Raw genomic sequence first — 18,019 nt, 5'->3', positions numbered from 1 at the left:
GTCAAGTCCAAGCAGAGGAGTAAAACAAGACAAGACAGAGAAAAAACAGAGGGAGCTGACGGAGCGAGCTAGAACTCGTGCACAGGAGCGAGAGAGAAAAGGAAAAAGAAAAATAAAGAAACTCAAAGAACCTAACCTATATCCACACAATGACTTAGAACAAACGGTACGCCGTTTCAGACCAGGACATGACATTGACAAGGATATAGAGGACTGTGACGACTGCGGACCGACTTCCACTAAATCGACACTATGTCCACTCATAGAAGTTGCAAACCCGAGGTTTGGCCAACCTACGGGCGAGCAAGACGACCGTGGTGGACCCATTGTAGACGTAGAACCAACAATGCTGGTTTACAGACCTTGGAGTAATCATGACAGATGCATTTCTTAAAGGAATTACTCCCACCATTAAGACACCATGTGGAAAAACACTGGGTAGACCAAAACACAGGCTCAGTAACACAGGCTGTTAACCAAGCTACTCATGCTGAAGGGGTACAAAAAGAAAACAAACCCAAAGCTCAGTTTATGTAACTGAAAACCTTGAAGCCTACAGCCACAGACAGAACTATCTGAGAGGTAGAGGCCGTGGTAAAGGCCATTTGCGTGGACATTATCAGACACGCACAGAAGACTCAGATCAACAACAGAAAGATCGTGAGCAAAAAATTGTGCTATATCTGTCACAAGCCAGGACACATCGCGAGAGAGTGCAGACACAAACCCACACAAGTATGACTAGTGGCTGATGATGACAGAAAACAGGTAGTAACACCTGTTTCAGATAGGGAACAAGAAGTGCAGCTTGTGCAAAATGCAGCTACAATTGAAAATAAGGAAACACAGCCCAGCTCAGCTGCACAAACAAGCTCACACACACAAGGTCACATACAGAAAGAGCGAGAACAGAGTGATACTGACACCCAGCTTGATATTTTCAGTATGGTTAAAGCAGCGCATGATAAGGACTCACCCACTAAACCAATTTTGATAAATGGCAAAGTTTTTAACTGCTTATGTGACACAGGAGCATGTACTACAGTTCTTAGAGAGACTTTTCCTGGGATGAGACTCTCCAACAATGTAGTTTGAGTAAAATCTGCATCAGGACATGTGACTCCTCTTAGAACCACACATCCTGCCACCATTCTAGATCCAGACTCCAATAACAGCGCCAAAATATCAATACTAGTGGATTCATCTTGTCCAGTAAATTACGATATAAAAAGGATCCTGGACCAGATGAACAATATGATAAGAGAGTGCATGCAGTAAAATGCCGCACTATCTGTCTCCAACCTATGTATGTTCTGCCATCAGGCGATTCCTGTTGCTCAGTAATAATGGGACAGGAACTAAAATCAATAAGCAAAATCACACCTGCACATGTCTCGTTGACAAAAGCTAAGAGTCACCAGTGGTGAAACATGCCTTTTATGTTGGAGAAAGCTAAAAGAGATGACTATTCAAAACCTGATGATGATGGTTGGAGTACAGGCAAAAACACACAGATTAGGAAAAAGGTTTTGGGGCTGTATGTAGGAGTCACGCCACAGACACACCTAGATGAAAGGAACTGACCATTAGAAAAACCACAGTTTGCACTGTCATTAGAGCATATGCAATTATTAGGTACGTTACCATCTGCATTATGGTCTACAAGCCCGACAGATATTGGATTAATAAAAGATCAGGACCCTATAAAAGTGAAATTAGTCAAATCAGACAGACCAAAATTAAAACAATATCCACTGACTCAGGAAACACAGGAGGGCATAGGACCAGTCATAAAGGACATGTTGGAGGCAGGAATACTACGAAAAACTGACACACCTATTTGCAAAACTCCTATTTTTCCTGTAAAAAAGGCAAATGGAAAATGGAGAATGGTTCAAGATCTACGAGCAGTAAATGCTATAGTAGAACCCGAACCTGTGGAAGTAGCCAATCCACATACTCTTTTGAGCAGTATAGGCTCTCTAGACAAATGGTTTAGTGTTGTAGTTTTATCCAATGCATTATTCTCTGTTCCATTGGACAGAGAATCCCAAGATTTATTCGCATTCCAATATAATGGTCAAATGTATACCTATACCAGACTTCCACAAGGTTTCACAAATAGCCCAACTTTGTATTCCCAAGCTCTGCGTGCCTCTATGACTAGGTGTTCCCCCCTGATAAACGGTCAGTACTTATTATATGTCGATGACATATTAATAACTGGACATACTAAGCATTACGGTGAAAGAAACACGTTGACAGTGTTACGACACCTGTATGCTGAAGGTCATAAGGTCTTTAAAACGAGAATTCAACTCTGCCAACCTGAGGTTGTATATCTAGGTCATATTCTCTCACAGAATGGCCATTTTGAATACTCCTCAACCTGAAACCAAACAACCTTTTGGTGTAAAACACCGACCTTTAGCATTCTATTCTAAAAAGTTGGATGCAGTGGCTTCTGGTGTGCCTGCCTGCGTGCAAGCATGCACAGCTATAGCTGAAGCTATAGAAGCTAGTTCTGATATTGTTTTGACACATTAGACATCAAAGTTGAACACAATGTTCCTTTAGTCTTATTACAGACACCATTACCATTTATTACAAACACAAGACTGCTAAGCCTCATTTCCATTCTGTTATCTAATCCTCAAATCTCCTACACTCAATGCAAAAAGGTTAATGTTGCGAGCATGCTTGCTACTCCATTAGATGGGACACATCATTGTTGTAAAACTGAGGTGGAGCATGAAACTGCGCCCTGAGATGACATTTTTAAGATACCACAGCCTTACCAACAACACCTGTTTGTTGACGGCTCTGCACAAAAAGATGAAAAAGGAAGGAACCGTGTGGGCTACGCAGTAACTACAGAAACCACACTTATTGAGTCTGGTTCACTTCCTCCTTCTTTCTCAGCTCAAACAGCTGAATTACATGCTGTCACTCGAGCGTGTCAACTCTCCGAAGGGAAAGACATCTGCATATGGACTGATAGCCAATATGTTTTTGATTCAGTGCACCATTTTTCACGTGTTTGGGCACATCGTGGCTTAACCACAGCAACTGGGAAGCCACTCACTCACAGTAGAATGATGTTAACACTCTTAGAGACAGTTTCACTACCCACCTCACTTTCTTTGTGTAAATATGCTGCTCATCAAAATGATGATTCCTCCATTACTAGAGGAAATAACAAAGCTGATCTAGCTGCAAAAGCTGCCGCTTTTATGACATAGCTCTTTTCCCATCTCTGAATTGTGAACTGTTGAAAGATGCTCAACTATCTGCTCCCATTTCTGAACAAAAAACCTGGCACAAAAGAGGGGAGACCACAAAAAATGACATTTTGCATATTGACAGTAAACCTATCCTTCCTAAATCATTGCATGCCACAGCAGCTTTGGTGAGCCATGGTGTTACCATGTCTCAACAGGAGGGATGGTAACAAAAAATTTTAAAATTTTGAAATTTCAGCTAAACAGCACATCGCAAAGTGTATGATTTCACACCATACATATGGATTTTATAGAATTAAGCGACTCCAGACATGGAAAATACGCATTAGTCATTGTATGTGCTTTGTACAAATGGGTTGAAATTTACCCATTAAAGAAAAATGATGCTCTAAGCATGGCTAAATGTCTAGCAGGACATTACATTCCAACATACTGCATACCACGAGTAATTAGATCAGATAATGGCACACACTTTGTGAATGAAACAGTGCAGCACCTAGCAGAAGCATTAGGAATGTCTCTAAAAAACCACTGTGCATATCACCCACAAAGTGCAGGACTGGTGGAAAGAACAAATGGCACCATAAAACAAAGGCTAAGAAAAGCAGTAGAAGAAACAAAGAGACCATGGACAGATTGTTTATCCTTAGTAAAAATGTGGATGAGAATAACTAAAACAGAAAAAGGTTTAACCCCTTTTGAAATAGTGTATGGACGACCTTTTCCCATGCCAGTTTTTAACTCTGATTTAGTGAAATCAGAAAGAGAAAATAATCTAGCAGACTGGATGAGAGACTTGTTGAACACACCCAGGTGGGAGGGACCCTACCAAGTACTATTAACAACACCAACCGCAATCAAAATAGCAGAGAGACCATCCTGGATACATCTATCACATTGTAAACTAATAACAGAGGCAGTCAAAGAGATACATAGTGACCAAGACTAGAGTTTCCTATAGGGCAGTCTACTGGACAGTATGCAGGACTAGCCTGATGCGTCTGGGGACACAGACTGACAAGTCTGGCACTATAGGCTAGTGAAGAAACCAACGCGGATGCCTCCTCAGGCCAAAACCGCCCTATGTATTCTCTGCAGGTGACTGACCCATTAACTCTGAATGGTACCCAAGTGTACGGTCCATCTGATGATGGAGGCCTATGGCAGGCCTTGCCACCACACTGGAGTGGAATCTGCACTCTTGTGTATCTCACACCTACAATTCAGGTATATAATGAATTAAAGTATAGCACTCATCACTATCCTCATTATAGACCAAAGCGTGATGTTGGTTTAACCTCAGAAGGAACTAAATTCTTAGGAGGATCGTTGCCATGGTGGGGAACCATTAATAATGCTTATAACATTGACAAATTACATGTACAATTGGAAAATCTAACTTCTGTTGTGTCAGACGGTTTTGCTGCACTCACTCCATGGGTTGCAGCTGTACGTGCCACTCTAATACAACACCGCATGGCACTGGACATCCTCTTAGCCTCACAGGGAGGCCTCTGCCACGTTATAGGTGATCAGTGCTGCACATACATACCTGACATTGCTGGTAACATTTCCAACACAGTAAATCATCTTAATGACCTATTGGCAGAAATGAAAAAGGATGACGTTGACCTCGCAGGAGGATGGAGTTTTTGGGATTGGTTATCATGGGGAGACTGGAGAGGGAAAATTCTTTCTTTAGCAATGCCTTCAATTGTAATTCTAGTTTTACTCTGCATTTTTACTACTTGTGTAATCCCATGCATCAAATCTTGTATTACTCGCCTTGTTGCTGTACAAATGCATATTCTGTTTTCCCAATATCAACATCTGCCTCAGGATGACACCAATAACGCACCTGGAGGTGCAGACTCGTCAACGGATTCTGGTTCCGAGGCAGAAGATTCTGTGTAAATACTCTAGTGACTAGGCCAATGAACTTCCTATGTCATTACTTCTCTCTGTCTCTTATCCTATTTTATCTTGTTTACCTTATCATGTTATTTTGTGTTCTTTAATATTGAATTAATGCATATAATCATGATGACCAACAGGAGGGAATGTTAGAAGAAAATTGAGTGTTCACATGATCATATATCTCTGTGCTAAGTTTCAGTAGTTTTCTACTTGCCTGTACACTCGCAAGAATGTATGTTGTAACCACATTGCCACACATGCAGCTTACAGTCACAACACACATACACCTCACCTGCTAAACATTCTCATTCTCACGAGAAAATTCTTCTTCTCACACCACACATATGTTTTGTCTCAGAGCGTGGGACCGCCCCACTCTCTGCTGTTCTGTAACCTATGCTTTATTATAAATAAAGGGATAAGGAACTGCTCGGCGCGTCTCTGCCTCAGAACGTGAGCTGAGCAGGGTGCCCTTGTACAAGAAATCTCTTTGTCTGTGTTTGATCTGTTTTCTCTCCTCTCAGTTCTGTGATCCAGGTTGGAGTCAGCCCGCTGGAGGCGGTAATCCTCTGACACATTGATTTTATATTTTCTGTTGGTTTATTGATTAATCATTGCAGATATAACCTCAATTGTGCTTCTTGTTTAGTACTAATCAGCAAATTTCAAGGTGATATGCTGAACTAAGATAATGAACATGTTAATCAGGGTTTTTCCAGGCTCAAAACATTTGACAGTAACATCAGTACATGTACAGTGGAAACAATGAGTTACCTTAATTAACAAATCAATGCAATTTCCTGTTCTTTCTGGCTGTTTGGTAAACAAAAATAACCGGAATGCGAGAGTTAATGAAACCCCAATTAACACAACTGCTTAAAAAATGGTTTTCTTAGTTCTGATAACTTTGGCGCTGGTGATTTTTTGATTCTGGCTAAAACCTCTCATTGTCTTTAACTCTGCGTTTATGGGGGAAATACACAGTAAAGCAGTTTGTAGAGCCTGGCTGAGCTTAAAAGATGCTATATAAGTGCAGAACATGACCATCTAACCCTGGTAAACATTACACAGGACAAATATTAGCAGGCTAACATTAGCATTTAGCTCAAAGAACCTTAGCAGATGCTCACATGGCTGTACCATCTGACTTAGAGAAAACACATGCATCCAGGGCTGTTGGACAAAAGTAATCTAGGAGTGCGACCCTTCAAAGCACATAAGGTTTGGTGTCTGCTGCCAAATGAAGCTACTGTCTCCTACTGACTCTTGTGTATTCATGTTGTATTAATTCTCCACCTCACAGACTCCATTTTCCTTCCTAAATGTGTTTTATTGATAAAACATCTCCAGAAAGAAAATACATACAAAACTTCAGCCAACAAACAACAGAAAACAAACACTGCTTTCAAGTCTGACCCATCAAACCAGCGGTTAACCTCCATAAAACCGTCCTGTACGGTTTCAGAGCGCTCAGAGCGTACTGGGAGGTCGCACCATTCATCCATTACATAGAAACACATTCAGCTTCTTGTCTGGAAAACAGATAAATTAATTTGCTGGTTGGATACTTTTGGATGAACTCAGCATCATCATCATCTTCCCTTACTGCACCCTCCACCTGGATAAATCTATAAGAAAAATTTAAAAAAAAAAAGGAGGGCAAATCCTTCATTAAAAAAACGAATGAGATGAGAAAGCCTGACATCTTCATGTACAAAATAATTCTACCAGCCGCGCTGGACTGACAGCAAACACACAGCAAGACAATAAAGGCATAGTTGATACTTTTGTCTTCAGAAGACAATCTCTTCTCTGCAAGTCGGGGGCCATAATGGAAGCTTTTGCTGGTCGCTACAACAAAAATAAGTGTTTGTTCCTCAGTGACATCATACTAATCCACAACATTCGGTTCGTAACGCTACAGCTTCTGCTCACCTTCAGTGCTTTATCCTCTGGTGTATAGAGACAGCATTTACTACACAGTAACTCCACTGAATACTAACTAACCTCCTATTTATTACCAACATGGTAAACATTACAGTCAACAGAATGTTTGTGTGCATTTTTAAGTACTTGAAGAGGAACAACAACGTGGGTTTGCACCGTCGGCCTTTACTCAGATTAAGACGTGAGACGGTGAACTCTGGCTGGCCTTCAGAAGGTGTCAGTGTGGCGTTGGAGTACAAAATCGTCATTCGAGAGTAAAAGAGGGAGCAGAACAGAAAAATAGAAGAAGAGCTATCAAGAGAGGGAGGGGATGGGGGAGTCGACAGAGTCCAGAGGCTCCCAGTGACATGTCATCATGGCGTCGTAGAGCTCCTCGCTGCGCTGCATGAAATCTTTGTTCCACAGCTCCACGTCACATTCAGGGATGGGCTCTGCAAAACATCAAGGACTGAATTATACAGTCACAGTATGTAATATTTATGAGGGGAAAAATCAGCAACAATGTAAAAAAAAAACAAAACAAGGGGGAGCCTGTAGTACCAAATAGCAAATCTGTAAGCCACTGTTGTAGAGATATTTTAACGGGATTATTCCGATTTTTTCTGCTATTAGTAAGATATAAAAATAGTTTTACCTTCTGCGTTATCCTCCTCTATGTCATCAGTCTCTTCATGGCTCTGCTGGAGAATAACACTGAACATTAGGACACATTTCTCAACCTTTTATGCTCAATTAAAGTAAGAAATCTGACGGAATGCAACCATAAATGCATTCATTTAACATCTCATATTATGTGTTGCATACATAAGATTTAGATGCTGCCATGAGCATTTACAGATTCAGTGTCAGTGTTATTTTAATCAACCAGAAATGACACAAAATGATCTCAGTCAGTGCTAATATATGCACCGAGTAACCATGGTTACACCAGCAATAGTGGATTTCTGTCACCAGTCACTGACACACTTGAATTATATATATATAATAGTAATAATTCCAAAATATGGGACTTAAAGTCATTTTAGCACAACGCACGAAAAGATGCTGGACAACTTTCTGTGTAACCTGATCTCTTGTGTGCATGTAAACACTCAGCTTATTATGCTTCTGTATTAGGAGCACCAAGACAAGCTAGACACCATATTGGGTGATGTGCTTGTTTTCCTTTCTACTGGACTCTAGAGAGAGGACCAACACAATTTAATGATTTTGCTTTAACCTTCCTGTTGTCGCTATTTAAGTGCACCAAAAAATATTGTGTCCTTGTCTGAAAAAAAATCCAAAAATTTTGCAAAAAAAATTTAGAAAATTTGCAAAACCTTCAGGAAGAAAATTCCAATAATTCCTTAAAAGTTTTATATTAAAAAAATCCCCCAAATTTGGCAAGAAAATTCTCAAATATTTTCAAGATTAAGAATCTTCAAAAAAAATCCTAAAAAAAGTGATTCCATATATATCAGTAAAACTTCTAATATTTTCTTTAAGAACATCCAGAAAAAAAATCAACCAAAAACCTGCGGATTTTGCTGAATTTGGGTTGATTTTTTTATCTGAATGTTCTTAAGAAATTTCTTTTTTTCCACAAAAAAAATGTTCGGAAATTTCCCAAAAATGTTGCAAATGTGGACATCAGAAGTTTCACTGTGAAAAAATATTTGCTTCACATTTTCAAACTTTCAAACGGGTCAATTTGACCCACAGGACGACGGGAGGGTTACGTACACTGGAGGTCAGACATTCTTCTATTAGCAAAGGCTCACAGTTTCCCACTTTAACTCCTTTGTGCTGAGCTACTTCTGCTAACACAGATAATCGGAGGACTAGTTTCCTCACCTCTGCAGCTCCTGTCATGTCGGTGGACATGGGTGGCATCCCCATGGGTGGAGGAGGCATCATGTGACCCGGTGGAGGGTATCCATAGGGCCCGTAGTTGTAGCTGTAGCCGCTGTTGTAGCCGCTGTTATAGCCGCTGTTGTATCCGCCGCTGTTGTATCCGCCGTACTGGTCGTAGCCCCCCCACTGGGAGTAGTAGCCCCCCTGACCCCCGCTGCTGTGGCTGCCATAGTAACCGGACTGAGTCTGGTTGTAGTTGCTATGGTAATTCTGGCCCTGGGCCCCGTGGTAGCTGCTCATCTTCTGGCTGCAGAGCGAGACAAAAACTTTGATCAGAATTTCTAAACCTTTACATTGTAGAGAGTAACAGAAGATACAGCGTCTCAGCAGAATCTAAAGGTTTAGAATTTAATGAAACAGAAAAAATATTAACGTCCTTTCAGGTGCAACTTTTATGTAACAGGTACATGTCAAAAACTACTGAGGTACTGCTACTGCGGTAAGTTTTCTAACAGTGTTGAAGGACTACTATCAAACACAGTATTGAGGTACTTGTCACTGAGTACAGGAGGTCCTCGGTTTAACGTACGGCATTTCATTGTTACATTGGAACTGATTATGTGGAACTAGTTGCTGAGCGGAGCAGAGGAATACGTCGTCACTCGACGCTATCAGGCGGCTTTGTTTCCATTCTCCGGTTGTAAGCCACCTTGGATTGTGCTACATTCATCAACTTTTTGCCCTTCATTAACGCCTCCAAGCGTAAGTCAAACTCTTCTGATGGCAGTACTTCGAAGAAAAGGAAAGTCATCGCCATGGAAGTGAAATTAGAGTTAATAAAACGCTCAGAACAGGGTGAAACACCGACGAACATCGGCATTATTAGATCAAGTTATAAAAACAGTGCAACATATTCTGTTATCTTCTTGTAAAATGACTCAAACATGCATGATAGTCGTTGGTGCTCATGACATTTCCAAAGGCTTTGTTTACATTTTTGCCAGAGTTCCAACTTCCAGTGGAAACTCTGACCTAAGTCGAGGACCCCCTGTATTAGGATTTGATGCAACTTCACTTATCAGGACTCCAAAGCAACTAAAAACATGACTTCACTGGTCGCACCAATGCGTCTGATATTTAGATCAGTCTATGTGTCTCTGTGCAGCTCGCTCAGGAAGATAAAATCCCTCAATTTCATCTGAGGTAAATCTGAAATTAGGGTTAGGGTTAATCTAAATTTTACCTCAAGTTGTCTTTAGTGCCAAAGTTCCAACTTGTACATCTGTGTCTAAGGGACTAGTGTATTCTAGGACCCTTGTTTCAGTGTTTGTCTCTCATGACTAGGAACGACAACACACTAACTGATCATCCAGATTACTTTTTTTTTTTAACTCAAACAACTTAAATGTCGACATGAATGCTAACAGACTTGGGCATCAGACCCTTGCAAGCTCCTGAACACAGCAACCTTAAATCAACCTTTACTTGTACACGTTAAGCAGAGACAAAAATGTTTGCCAAGCAAGCTACAATCAAGTCTCGCCTGTGTGCAAATATAAAGTCAAATGCAGCAGATTTGACAGAATTAGGTCATTTTTTTTGTTCTCACTGGGCATGGGAGCTTTAAAAATAAGTGTCAAGTGCACAGTACAGGTAGACATGGAAGAAAAACCAGCCTGCCAAATTCTACACCTTTAAGGAATTCAGACTGTGCTTGAGCTACATCTATGTAACAAGAAAAGCACTTTGAGGGCACAGTACTCTGCCAAGGCTGCTCAGCTCAAATCTTGGAAAAATTTGCGGCAGAAATCACAGCACCATAGAATGTGTTCATTTAATATAGATGTACCCACAAACAAAATGACCTTCCACTGAGCACAGGTGTGTGTTATGCATGTGTATGTTATGTACGGATATGAATCATGTGACCTAAATATGTAGTGGGCGGCGGGAATAGATGGGACTCAGAAACACCCCCACAATTTAATCAACTGTTCCTTCTATCATTTCCGATGGATAAGTCCTCAGTTGTGGATTTGTAGTAGGATCACAATCATGATCGTCAGCAGGCAGCTGACGTAGTGTTCCCTTGTTGTCATGGTTACAGTGATGCCGTGCCGCTATCTCACAATGATACAGAAATCTTTAACAAATCCATGGATCCAGACTATAACCTGCATCACTGCCAAAATCTAATCACTTGGTTCTTGCGTCGTTTCTGACCTTCCCTGAAAATTTCATTCTAATCCGTTTCTGAGTAATGTTGCACACAGACAGACAGACAGACAGACAGACAGACAGACAGACAGACAGACAGACAGACAGACAGACAGACAGACAGACAGACAGACAGACAGACAGACAGACAGACAGACAGACAGACAGACGTACACCGATCGTCACATAACTCCGCCGTTCCTTGGTGGAGTAATAAAGCGACATACAACATATAATATATAACATGCATATTAAACATGGTCTATGAGGGGATTTTACATCACATTTTGTTCACTTTAAGGCCATTAGGTGGATTTTCTTTATCCCATCTTTCTATGCTGAGGTTCACTAACATGTCTGGTCTACATAGTTTGATTTGAGTCTGTTTCTCACCTCTTTGCTACAGCGATACTGAGTCTGAGTGGCTTTCCTCCCAGCATCGTACCCTGGCACTCCTCGATGGCCTTCTTCTGCTCGCTCTCCTCCCCGAACTTGACGAAGCCGTAGCCTCTGCAAGTCAGACGACAGTTACACCTCCTCCGCCCACCAACACACACTCCGTACTTGGCATTTAAAGCCACTTATAATGAGAAACAGAATATAATGGGTATTATTATGGTAGAACTGAAACTTGTTGTTTTACTTTTAACATGAGGTAGCATCACTTGAATTGTGAGTTGCTCTTGTTTAGCCTATATGGGGAAAACAATAGTTTTAGCATAAGACGGCAGGAAAACATTTCTTCAGCCTTTTTTCGAAAAATGATGAAGATGCACTCGTGGTCAACGTCCACAGTACTGCTATGATTATTACACCACAAAAAACATTACACACATTACTGTTTATTTCTTACGATAATATTTAAACCACAATGCAATACATCCAAACAAAGTAGAAAGAAATTATCTCATGTCAAACAGTTCCAGCATTTCTACGTCACGCCTATAGAAGCCGACATACCTGGAGTATCCGTACTGGTCCGTCACTACTTTGGCTCCTTTACAGGACGGATACTTCTTAAAAACCTGATGCAGCTGGAAGTCGTCCACCTCAGTGGCCAGGTCGCCCACAAACACTGAGAACTCCGGCCTGAGAGACGCAAAAAGTTTGGTCAAATATTCTCCTTTTGGACGCACAAATACTGCTGTGGAGCGTAAAGTGAGAGCTGGATTGCTACGACTTCATTTACCCAACAGATAACTGAATGCCTTTCTTATGTATCAGAGACCCCTGTATGGTCACGGATGTCTTAAATAACTCGCTTCTTTCACAGTTTAATTAACCTCTGTAAACTCCACAGTCTGCAGTATTATCAATAATAATAGTTAGTTGAGCAGTCTATTGTCTGAAAGGGCAACAATAGAATTATAGGTATTTTTTTCATTGTTCCTCTGATGGTGACAGTTCGTATTAATATGCATTTCCATGTAAAAACAACAGATTGTACCCATTAATTTCCATCTACAGTCCCATAGGCAGATCAAAAACAAAGAAATTACAAATGTCATAATACCGTAACTGAACAAAGACATACAAAAAAGAAAAACAAGCAACAAGCGATAACACGTAGTGCACAGAACAGATAAAAGCTGGGAGACCAAGGCAGCTACCAAGCAGTAATTAATAAACATTTACACATGATTATATTGCAAATATCTCTTTGTTGTTATTGCACATATCCCTTTATTATTGCACCTCTGTCACTAAAACACAAGATTCTACTACATATATCCCTCTGACACTGTTACATATAATTGTATTGCACATTTCTCTGAATAACTATAACTGCTGCACATATCCCATTATCGCAGTCACTCATGATCCTTAAACACCTGCACATGATTGTGTTGCACAAAGTCCACACCTACACACTCAAAACAAATTACACAAAGTCTTCAAGAACAAAGAACAAGCCCCAACAACGGGCAAACAAATTTCTGATTTTCCAAAAACCCAGTTGCCAACACCGCCAATATCCGATCTAGAACTCCACCTTTTCAGTCACAGATCTGAGTGTTTAAAAACAAGACATCGTTTGAAAATTCATCATTTTGTGCAACTGTAAAAGAACTTCTTTACACACACACGCACGCACGCACGCACGCACGCACGCACGCACACACACACACACACACACAGCATCTCTCACACCACCTGGAAACACACTTTAATTAAGTTAACATTTATGTTCCTCTTTAAAAGGTCCAACACATGTTTTTAGTGACTTGGATAATCAGATCTCTATTTCAGATTGAACCTGAGTTGATAAAGATATGACATCATTCAACACTGTGAGCAAAAAATAAAGATAATGACCAGTCACTGAAGAAACTCACACATTACAGCAGCTCATAAGACATAAACAGAAAGGGGAAAGTAATGAGAATAGATATAAATAAAGCAAACAAAGCACACTATATACGCTTTTGACATAAACAGATATGACAACATGGATAACTGTACATATACATGCGATTAAAAAAAACCCAACAGCAGCAGTAGTAATCATGTAAATCTCCTCTTACCCTGCCTCTGGCCTTTTCCCGTAGGTGGCATAGTTTAGTTTAAACTTCCGGGGCTGCACAGGGAGAGAGGAAACACACACACTGAGCCAACGTGACACACCAAAGACGTGTAGTATAGCACTGATATTGCTGGAAATAGAGAGTGGCGTTATTATGGTTGTTGTTATTTGGGTTTACATACCTCCACCACCCAGACCAGCCTTTAGCCCATTCCTCAGTTAGTTCCTACCAGAGACTCTATTCACCAGCTTCAAACAAAGTACATTCACGTACAAGCAGCCTCTTAGCCACCTTCAGCAGCAGATACAGGCTGGTGAACAGGGGAGCCCAGTAGCCTGGCCGGCTCACAGGGCCACAAGCATTTCAAGTCAAAGAGCAAGCAGCTAAAGCTCACAACTTCACAAACCGTTTCAGAGCGAAATTTCAAAGTTTACAGGACTTTTTTTTTGTTGTTTTTGTTGGTTTTACATTACTAGACCTTAAAGCAGACTTGCTGTCACTGAACTGAACATATTAGACTTACATTTAAGGATATATGCAACAATAATTTAGCTTTTTTTAATTCTAATCAATCATGTAAGTAACCAGGAAAGAGCACTATTTATGGAGGAGTGAGAGTGCCCAATTACAAAAATAAATCTAGAAAAGAATAAGTAAATAAAAGTGGAAATATAAAGACAAATAGATAAATAAAAAATAATGTTGCTATATAAAAAAATATTAATCAAAAATGAATCCCTAAAAGGAAACGATGATAAAAGTAGAAATATAAAAGACAAATAAACAAAATAATTTAAAAAAAAAGAAGAAGAAATGCACTTCTGAATAAAAAATAATACATAATGTGGCAAAATTAATCCCTAAAAGCAAAGGCTAATAAAAGTAGAAATATAAAGACAAATACATAAAATAATTTGGAAAAAATAAGAAGAAATGTGCTTAGAAATAAAATAAATTATTTGGCAATTTAAAGCAATATTGATCAAAAAGCGAATCCATAAAATAAAAGTTGAAATATGAAAGACAATAAAATCATTTCAAAAACAGAGAAATGTGCTTAGAAATAAAATTTTCAAAATAATGCTGCTATATAAAGAAATATTAATCAAAAAATTAATACATTAAAAAAAGACTAGTAAAAGTAGAAAAGTAAAGACAAATAAATATAATAATTTTTTAAAAAAGAATTTATTTCTTTGATTATTATTGCTTTATACAGACACATTACTTATTTTTCATTTCATTTATTCTGCTTTATATTTCTGCTTTTATTTGCTTATTCTTTGACAGAATTATTTTTGTAATTTGGTGCTCTCACTACTCCATAATAGTGACAGCACTCGAAGCAAATCAACAAGATCTGGCACATTTAACCAATGGTGTGCTTACAGAGCAAAATAACGATTTACAGGCATCCAACGCTGCTGTGTTTGTGGCAGAACAAAGCAGGACCAAGACCAGTTGAGCTCCACTATCCACAGTCAAATCAACAATTAAATACTGCTTGATAACATAAGTCTACTGGGAAAAAGAGGAAGGCAGTATTAAATTGTCAATAATATTTAAATATTTATGGACAGACAAATAATTACATGTATTGCTGTGAGGATTGCAACAAAGACATGAATGAGTATTTTGAGATTACACCATAGAACTGACCGGGTTTGATCCGGGGACCAGTTTTCCGTTTAGTCTTTGGACGCAGCGGTCGACGCTCGCTTCGTCTGCCAGCTCCACAAAGCAGTATCCTGCTGAACCACTGGAATGGTAGAGACACAGAGATTCATTTAAGAATGTGGAAAACCAAGATTACATCAAGAACATCGACAGCAGAAGAGCCAGTCTAGAAATTAAAATCCCTGTGGCCCCTTTAATAGGTAATAAACATGATCACTCATGAGGAGATGATAAAATAATGAAACAATTTGCAAGACAGCAGCTTGGTAATGAACACTGGTTATGTCAGAATTTAATGTGATCCTGTTGGAGGTTGTTTGTGTGTCCTACCCTGTTATCCTGTGAGTGATGATCTTGACTCCAAACGGTGATTCTCCCATAGCGCTGAACGCCTGCTTTATGAAGTTCTCGTCCATATATGGGTCCAACTACAGACAAATGCAAAGAAGTTTAGTATGCCACACCATCAAAGACAAATGTTTACAATATTACATTATGTGCAGACACTAAAAAATGGGGGAAAAATGGACAAAAACACTAATCAAACACTGATAAAACCAACATTGGTCATTTTAATACATGCAGCTTGAAAGTCTTTTAATACAAATACTTGGGAAAAATTATGACATTGTTTTGAAAATGTTATGAGTGAATGTAATAAAGTTTTGTCATGAGATGTCACAAGAACAAGTCAATACTAGAATAGAAGAATAGAATAGCCACTTTATTGTCAACCAGAACATACATTAGTTGGTGCACATTATAATTCTGGCATGACACTACTTATTATCTATGGCACAAGACAGAGAAAATAATTTACTTTAGCTGCTCTGTGCTTCTTCACTTTGTTGAGTTGTATTAAAATAGACATCAGCCCTTTTCAAATGTTACTTTTAATGCATTGGGAATTTCCAGTTTAATTCCACAGGTTTTGTACCATTATGCCAATACATTTGTTTACATTTAATATTAGGCTGCATTACGGTTTCTCAAAATAAAATGTACTTAAATAGTGACTTTGCTTTTGTGAAAGAAAACTGCGTATTTTGATTAACTGATAAATCTGTAAAATAGCTGATAAATTACATAAAGTGAATTAGTTGCAGCCACAGCTTGTGTTTATGAGTGACAACCTGGAACGTGGTCAGCAGCTGGCAGTGACATAACAGAGATTACACGTTGCACTGCAAGTCCGCATTCATTTACTCTCACCACTTATTATTTTAACTTTTGGAATGTTCATTGAAGGTTATGTTCATACCTGTCCACAGCTACAAAGCTAGCCCAAAATGATAAATGTAATGACTCACTAAGTTAGCTTCAGTCATGGAAAAAAATGATTAGACCGCCCTTGTTTTCTTCAATTTCTTGTTCATTTTAATAAATAGGTAAATTACCTGAAGAATACAATAAACACGACAAAAAATGCAGCTGATTCAATAATAGTTTATGTCCTATTTGACATTGGAACCATGCCTTGGCTGCTCAATCACCAGATCTAAATCCAACTGAAAACCTGTAGAAAATCATCAAACACAAAATGGAGAAACACAAGCCCAAAAACAAAGCAGATTAGTTAGAATGAGTGCAACAGGAATGGGCTGCTGTGACAGCAGAACAATGTCAGAAGCTGGTGGAGATCATGCCAAGACGCATGACTGCAGTCATCAGAAACAATGGTGAAGAATCAGTACTAACTCCTGTGTGGATCATGGGACTAAAACAGACAGAAAAGAAAACATGGAATCCTAAAAGCTGTTTGTGGCAGAACAATGCCATAGATATTGATGGAAGAACTGAAATGATTTTGGTTATTATCAAGAAAACCATGGAAAATATCTGCATATCAGCTCTGAAATTAAACTCTGATCAGATATTTTTGTTGTTATCATTACATTTGTCCAAATAAATGTACCTGTAGTTGTACCAGCCATTAAAATGAACAAGAAACTGAAGAAAACAAGTGGTCTAATATTTTTTTCCATTACTGCAACGACAGACTACGTGTAGCCAAAAGCAGCTCCAGGAAGACGTTTTTCTCGAATCAAATATTCCAAAAGAAAAAACTTCAGTTGGGATCCTTCAGCTCGTCTCTAATGTCATTTAATACAACAGGTTGCATTTTAAAATATCTGCGGTACGTTAGAATCTCAACGGTTAGCGGCTGTAAAGTTAGTTAGCTGTGGCTTGCTACGCCGCAATTTGAGAGAATAATGTGGACATAAGGGGCGTTTGGTGAATTATTTGTCCATTAATATTAGTTCCCGGTGTTATTGAAATGTTTAACGTCGAGTTGCTTGAACAAAACGTCTTGGGACAGCGTTTAGTCTATCCTTTAACGGCAGGGTCACATATCCGGGCTAACTAGCCTAGCAACCAGCCCGCTCAACCAAAGCTACCGGAGCGACAGAAACACAGTCAGACTTACGTCACCCATCCACAGGCTGGTCTGTCTGTTGAACATCTTCAGTCCTGGAGCCCAGACGACACAGTAGAAGACGTTTTGCTGGTGCCTGGTGGCGAAAATTTAAAAAAAGCTAAACCGTCTAACGTCAAAGTTATCCACGTTCAGGCTGCGTACATCGATCCGCTGTTCCTGTTCCGCCTCTGAAGGCTGAGACGTCACTTCCGTTTCAAAATAAGTCTCAACGAGAAACACGA

At 39.5% G+C, this 18,019-nt stretch overlaps 1 protein-coding gene across 2 annotated transcripts; it reads right to left on the bottom strand.

Moving 5' to 3' along the window:
* Positions 1 to 6,464: 6,464 nt before the first annotated feature.
* Positions 6,465 to 17,968, bottom strand: trnau1apb (tRNA selenocysteine 1 associated protein 1b). Of its 2 annotated transcripts, none has more exons than XM_023292355.3 (9): positions 17,787 to 17,968; positions 15,689 to 15,786; positions 15,341 to 15,440; positions 13,682 to 13,734; positions 12,117 to 12,245; positions 11,550 to 11,666; positions 8,940 to 9,246; positions 7,741 to 7,786; positions 6,465 to 7,537 (listed from the first exon to the last, which is right to left on the bottom strand). In XM_023292355.3, exons 1-9 carry the CDS (start codon positions 17,820 to 17,822, stop codon positions 7,401 to 7,403), a joined length of 1,023 nt encoding a protein of 340 aa, XP_023148123.1. In that variant the 5' UTR covers positions 17,823 to 17,968; the 3' UTR covers positions 6,465 to 7,400. The 2 variants fall into 2 exon arrangements, with proteins under 2 accessions (XP_023148123.1, XP_023148132.1); XM_023292364.3 differs by having other exon boundaries at positions 7,741 to 7,783.
* Positions 17,969 to 18,019: the final 51 nt, after the last annotated feature.

This window comes from Amphiprion ocellaris, chromosome 10 (assembly GCF_022539595.1).
Source record: "Amphiprion ocellaris isolate individual 3 ecotype Okinawa chromosome 10, ASM2253959v1, whole genome shotgun sequence".
Classification (NCBI taxonomy): Eukaryota; Metazoa; Chordata; class Actinopteri; family Pomacentridae; genus Amphiprion; species Amphiprion ocellaris.
This window is presented reverse-complemented; position numbering and strand designations above follow the sequence as displayed.

Bases quoted from the DNA above. Each gene is read 5' to 3' on its own strand.
- trnau1apb (XM_023292355.3), bottom strand. From the start codon at position 17,822: ATGTTCAACAGACAGACCAGCCTGTGGATGGGTGAC. The intron at 13,735-15,340 runs GTCAGTTCTATG...CTCCCTGTGCAG, and splicing joins TGGTCCCCGGATCAAACCCG to CCCCGGAAGTTTAAACTAAA. The intron at 11,667-12,116 runs GTATGTCGGCTT...TCTGACTTGCAG, and splicing joins GACCAGTACGGATACTCCAG to AGGCTACGGCTTCGTCAAGT.